General features: G+C 39.6%; 1 protein-coding gene across 1 annotated transcript; it reads left to right on the forward strand.

Annotated features, from left to right (window-relative positions):
• Positions 1 to 83: 83 nt before the first annotated feature.
• Positions 84 to 4,641, forward strand: LOC101850728 (calmodulin; the record flags this gene model as incomplete). The annotated part of the gene is made up of 4 exons (XM_013083938.2): positions 84 to 147; positions 2,227 to 2,320; positions 3,381 to 3,529; positions 4,437 to 4,641. Coding segments are annotated over 4 exons (336 nt in total), but the record flags the coding sequence as incomplete, so codon positions are not given.
• Between the last annotated feature and the right edge of the window lie 1,128 nt (positions 4,642 to 5,769).

A 5,769-nucleotide genomic window follows, 5' to 3' on the forward strand; every position in this document is an offset into this window, starting at 1 on the left:
GAGGGGAGGGGATGGGGAGGGGATAGGGAGGGGAGGGAGAGATGGAGGGATGGAGAGGGTTGAGGAGGGAATGAGGGAGAGACAGAGATGGACAGAACCTCACAGAGGCCGAGCTCAAGGACATGATCAACGAGGAGGATGCTGATGGTGAGTGGGGGAGGGGAGGGAGAGAAGGAGGAAGGGAGGGGAGGGAGAGATGGAGGGAGAGATGGAGGGAGGGAGGGGGGATGGAGAGAGGGGATGGGAAGAAGGCGGAGAGGCAGAGACGGACAGAACCCCACTGAGTGTAAATGAGAAAATGAGTGAGTGAGTGGTTGAGTGCAGAAAGGATAGAAATATGAAGGCGACGAATAAGTGAGCAAGTATTTGAGTAAGAAGATGCAGTGAGGCAAGGACCAAAGCAAATATACAAAGAAAATGTTGTTGTTCTTTTAAGTATATATATTTATTTTTTCATTTATTTTTTTTAAGCCGAAGGAAGCCAGCTATTCAAAAAAAGAATAATACTAAAAAAGGCATTCTAATCAAACGTTATCTTTTAATGGAGTATCATTTACACGTAAATGCTTAGATTTTTTAAAATGACGGCTGTTTACTTGTACAACAATGGTATGAAGAAGAACTTATGTTCTTCAGACTAAGCAAATTTTATTGTTCCAGCAGTGCAAACCATTCAGTGTCATCACTTGCCGGGCTTTGCACACCGCGACGTGTCATCAAGGGCTATTATATCCCCATTATTTCCAGGATGTAGTGGCTAGAACGCTATATATAAGTGAAGTGGCATTTGCGTGATAAGTGATGGTTTCAGATACGTTCCTGCTCTGCACTTTTATGTATATTATTAGTGGGTTGTTGGTGGGTGCTCTGCTGTGGTTTGTTTCTTCTTTCCTATCAAACATTATTATATCGTCCTTATCTCCCCTCCTTCTTTTTTATATTTGTTACTCTCTTGTAACACCTTTAATATAATATATATGACCTTATGCAGTTACGATCGAGCGCCGTTAAACCTTTACAACAAAACAAAACAAGAGTATATTATTATGCTAGTAAATTTGACTGTGATCTCACCGATTTACTGTATGTCATTGATGTATGGTTTATGTAGAACAATAATTTCAAGAATACATATAGCATGTCTTCAAGCACTCAGACGCGTGCATGCACATGAACATACACACACACTAAAACGCACATACATAGACACGTTCCCACATACTTACACATATACCAAAAACAAGCAAAAACATACGAACTCAAACACCTAATCCTTTAATGCACACACACACACACACACACACACACAGAGAAACACACACACTCACACACACACACACACACACACACACACACACACACACACACACACACACAAACTTGATTAGAAGATCTGAAAATATGGAGACAGACAGATCTCTATAATTCAACTTTAGAAGGAAATAGCTGCACAAGAAAATTTGAATTGTGTTCTATGTCTTGCCTTTTTTTAGATGCCAAGGCAAACTATTGAAACAAATTAAGAGTTTTCTTAATATTACTAGTTGAAAGTGGTTGTTCGTTCCCTTTTTTCCCCTTTTAAAAACATTAATTTTGGTAAAGGCAAACTTTTGAATTGCATGGCCAATTGTATTTAAAAGAGGGTCACAGTAATAATAACTGTGTAATAAATCATATGATATAATCTGAACAGGTTGTCTGTCGCTATGTCTAAAATGAGTTGGAAAAAATGGGCCGTGATTCGCCTTGATTCTCGGAGGCTTTAGAGGTTTAAGTTTACTTTTTCTTAATCAAGTTGAACTCTCATAACCTTAGATCGCCGGGGTATGTGATGTAAAGGTAAGGAGCTTCGCCATTACACTCAGAAGACGTGAGTACGATTGCTGTGAAGAGATACTTTTCATCGAGTATCTTTGTCTATTCGGAAATGGAAAAGGCGGGGACATCATGGAAACAGCTAGAAAAGGATGCACAGGACAGGCTTCAGTGGGAGAAATGTTGTTGATGGCCTATGCTCAATTGGGAGTTTAAAAGGGCAAGCGAGATCTTTGTTTATTTGCAGGAATGTTGTAATCCAATCAGCTCGGGTTGACCCTGACCTACAGAATCAAAGGAGTACTTTTTCTAAATTACCTAAATTGTGTCGATGCAGGTTTAAAACATCTACAATTGCAATCATTATAATACGATTCCAGGTCTAATGTGCGTGGATACTTTCTTTTCCAGGCAACGGAACAATTGATTTCCCTGAATTCTTGACGATGATGGCCCGGAAAATGAAAGACACTGATTCTGAAGAAGAAATTCGTGAGGCTTTCAGGTGAGCACTCCTTTACGTCTGACACAGGGATCGAAACAATCAAAGAAAAAAAATAACATACAACAGGTAAAAGTCAATTTAAGCATATTGTTTCTGAAGAATCCAATAATAATAATAGTTATTTTGTTCTTGGTCTTGACGAATAGCACGCTATATTTAGACCTATACGTATTGTTGACGAAGCAGTTTTGCTTACTCAGTAGACCAAGGCCTATTCAGAATCAATGTCCATCCGTTTACAGAAAGGCCGCCTTTATTCTCACCCTGGGTGAGAATAATCCATGACTCGCTATTCTCAACCCCCCCCCCCCCCCCGGGTGAGAATAGCTCCCACCCCTGTGAGGGCATGAGGCGAGGACTCCCCCCTGACCTCTCGCGGGCCGATAAAATCACCTAGGCCCTTGGTGGCTTACCTGCAAGTGGTTGGGAACGAATAGTATATAATGTGATAACATTTTTCGCCTCCCCAGTAAAAAAAAGGCTCACTACACACGCTACTACTGCACGGGATGTGGGACATGCGGGTGGCCGGACCATTCGTTGTTTACGCACTTAACGATGGCAGGACTCTCTGCCTGCACACAATAAATTATGATTCAAAGAACAGTTGGCTTTCTGTTACAGGGGCAACAACTGTGCCAGAACAAAACTTGTCTGTCTTACGTCCCTTCCCTAGCTCTGTTATCAAAGCAAAAATTGTCAATGGTGCAAATATTATTTGGTGCTTGATACTGTTATACCCGGTGAACATTGCAGATAAGTTTCTTCACCGTTTGAAAACAACAGCAACAACAACAACAACAACAACAACAACAACAACAACAACAACAACAACAACAACAACAACAACAGCTACAACAACAGCTACAACAACAATAGCACGATACGCAAAAAGTGATATAATTAACCAAACGTCCCAGTTGGATTATTCTTGTGTTTTGGATTCAGTTTTGTTTCAAGCAAATTTTAATGTTCAACGTACATGATACAAAAATAGTTTGTGTTAACATGCACCAAACAATCTGCAGAAGTATTTCAAAATGCTTTGTCGCGTTTCCAGGGTTTTCGATAAGGACGGCAATGGCTTTATCTCGGCCGCTGAGTTACGTCACGTGATGACCAACCTGGGGGAGAAGTTGACGGACGAGGAGGTGGATGAGATGATCCGGGAGGCGGACGTGGACGGTGACGGGCAGGTCAACTACGAGGGTGAGTGAGATGAGAGGGGAAACCTACGATTTATTCTTTATGCCGTACGCCTTGGGGTCATTTTGTACCCCGGGGTTGCATTCTTCGCATTTTTAGAATACTTCTAGCTCGAAGATCACTTTGAAACTTTCAGTATTTCTCGAAAAATCATTTTGATAGACTGCAATGCAAAGCGGACGGATCGGATTAACGAGTAAATTTCCTCTTTGTAAAGTGATGGCACAGAGCTCCCCACGTCGTATGGATACGACAGTAAAACACGACGTACGGATAGGGTTAAGAAAATGTGTATGTATCACGTACATGTATTTGCTCAAGTTATCCACCGTCCATTCTTGCACAATTAAAGTCCGAACGGATAAAAGCGTGTACCTCATTTGCGACTAACGAGTTTCCCTTTTCTGTCGACGCTAGAATTTCATCCTCAGCTGAAGCGTATCAGATATAAAATTTATAAATCTTAAAATAGGATAACACATTTAAAGTAATTGCTGAAGATCCTGATTTTTTAACGGTAAAGACCTTAACGTTGAATGACGCATTTTAATCACTTGCATTGTTTTAATTATTACCAGGCAGATCACTTCTGTCGCGAGAGACTATACGTTCACAACTGTGCAATTTGAGTTATAGTGTATATCCATTAAAGTCCATTCTATATATTCATTAAGAAAAATAAAGTTTTCGACCACATAAAAATTGTGATATAAAATAAGTACGCACCAATGGGTTTGTAACCTTCAAGTGCCAATAATCTTAATAAAAAATAGTCAATCCAAGCCAGTTGCCTAATTCGTAGGTATGATTAAAAAATCGTGAAATCATGCTAAATGATTGCTTAATTTTAACAAACATTGTGTTTTCTTTCTTTATATTTCATCCATTACTGTTTGTTTTTCTTCCCCAGAGTTTGTGTCAATGATGTTATCTAAATGAGCTGAGTGGACGTGTCTAGACCTCCATTCCTGTTACATACTATATAACAATATCCTTTGTTGAGTAATCATTCCAAGCGTGGCACGTGGCTGTAGAGTTCATCTTCCTTCCCTGGGCATCACGCCAGCACAGCCGAGGTTCAAACCCGGACCACGCACGAAGACCCCGAAGAAAAAGCAGTTTCACTTTTTGAGCTGGTCTGTTTTATTATTAGAGTTGAATTTGTATGAGTATTATTTGAGTAGAATTCATTACCGCTTTCAAAATACAAATGCACTCATTTTTTTCATGAGGACATAAACATAGACCTACATGTTTCTCAAATGCGAAACTAAACTATTATAAAGAAGAAAAAAGGAATTAAGGGAAGGAGATACATAAGTATGCCTGACACCTTCTATTCAGAATGTATTATATCATTTTATTTGAGTGTGTTATTCTACTACAAGAGGGATTTTTAATTTTCCGACACTTTGTATAGCATTGATGTATTGTCATATATTGAGATATTTGTGTCTCAAGACAAATTTTAATTATAACCCACTGAAGAATTACGATACGAAATAATGGATAGTGGAAACATAAATTAAAACACTTCTTAATTGACCTGCTAGCTCCTTCCAGGTTCACGTTTTTCATTTTTATTTTGAATCTTTGTCAGATATTTTGAGGTGGTTCCCTATGATCCACTCATTTCAGATGTATTTCATTTTTGTCGTTTCTCCTCACTTTAAAAAATGGCATCTGTAGCTTCTTTCCATCACCTAAGTTGAACATCTCTTGTCATAAAGTTGCCGTTGCTTAGACACTGTCCATAATATGAAGGAAAGACGTTCTCTACAAGTCCACTGGCCGGTTATGTGTAACTTTGTCAATAATATAACGTGAGTGTCTGGTGCAAAGTGACCACGTCCGATACTCTTTAAACAAAATCAATATCATACTGCGTCTCGTACGGAAACTATCCCAAGGTATGTGTACTCTTCTTCGGGCACACAATGCGGAAAGAAGCATTGCAGAATATTGTAACAACAAGATAGTTCGATGGAAAAAAAGGCAGAGGCAGACAGAGTGAAAAGATACTGGACAAGATGACAACATGGCTAGGAGCAGCAAGAATAACACACACCATAGCTTCAATGCAAGACAGAGTGATGAGGATGTCCATGATCGCCCACGCCAGTCGGCAAAGCACTGGTTGATGATGATGATGTGTACTCTAAAGCCTTGCAAGCTAAAAGCTGTGAGTTCTATTTCCACAAGAATTAGTTATTCTGTCGAGTATTTATCACGTCTCTGTACTG

Source organism: Aplysia californica, unplaced genomic scaffold (assembly GCF_000002075.1).
Source record: "Aplysia californica isolate F4 #8 unplaced genomic scaffold, AplCal3.0 scaffold00263, whole genome shotgun sequence".
NCBI lineage: Eukaryota > Metazoa > Mollusca > Gastropoda > Aplysiida > Aplysiidae > Aplysia > Aplysia californica.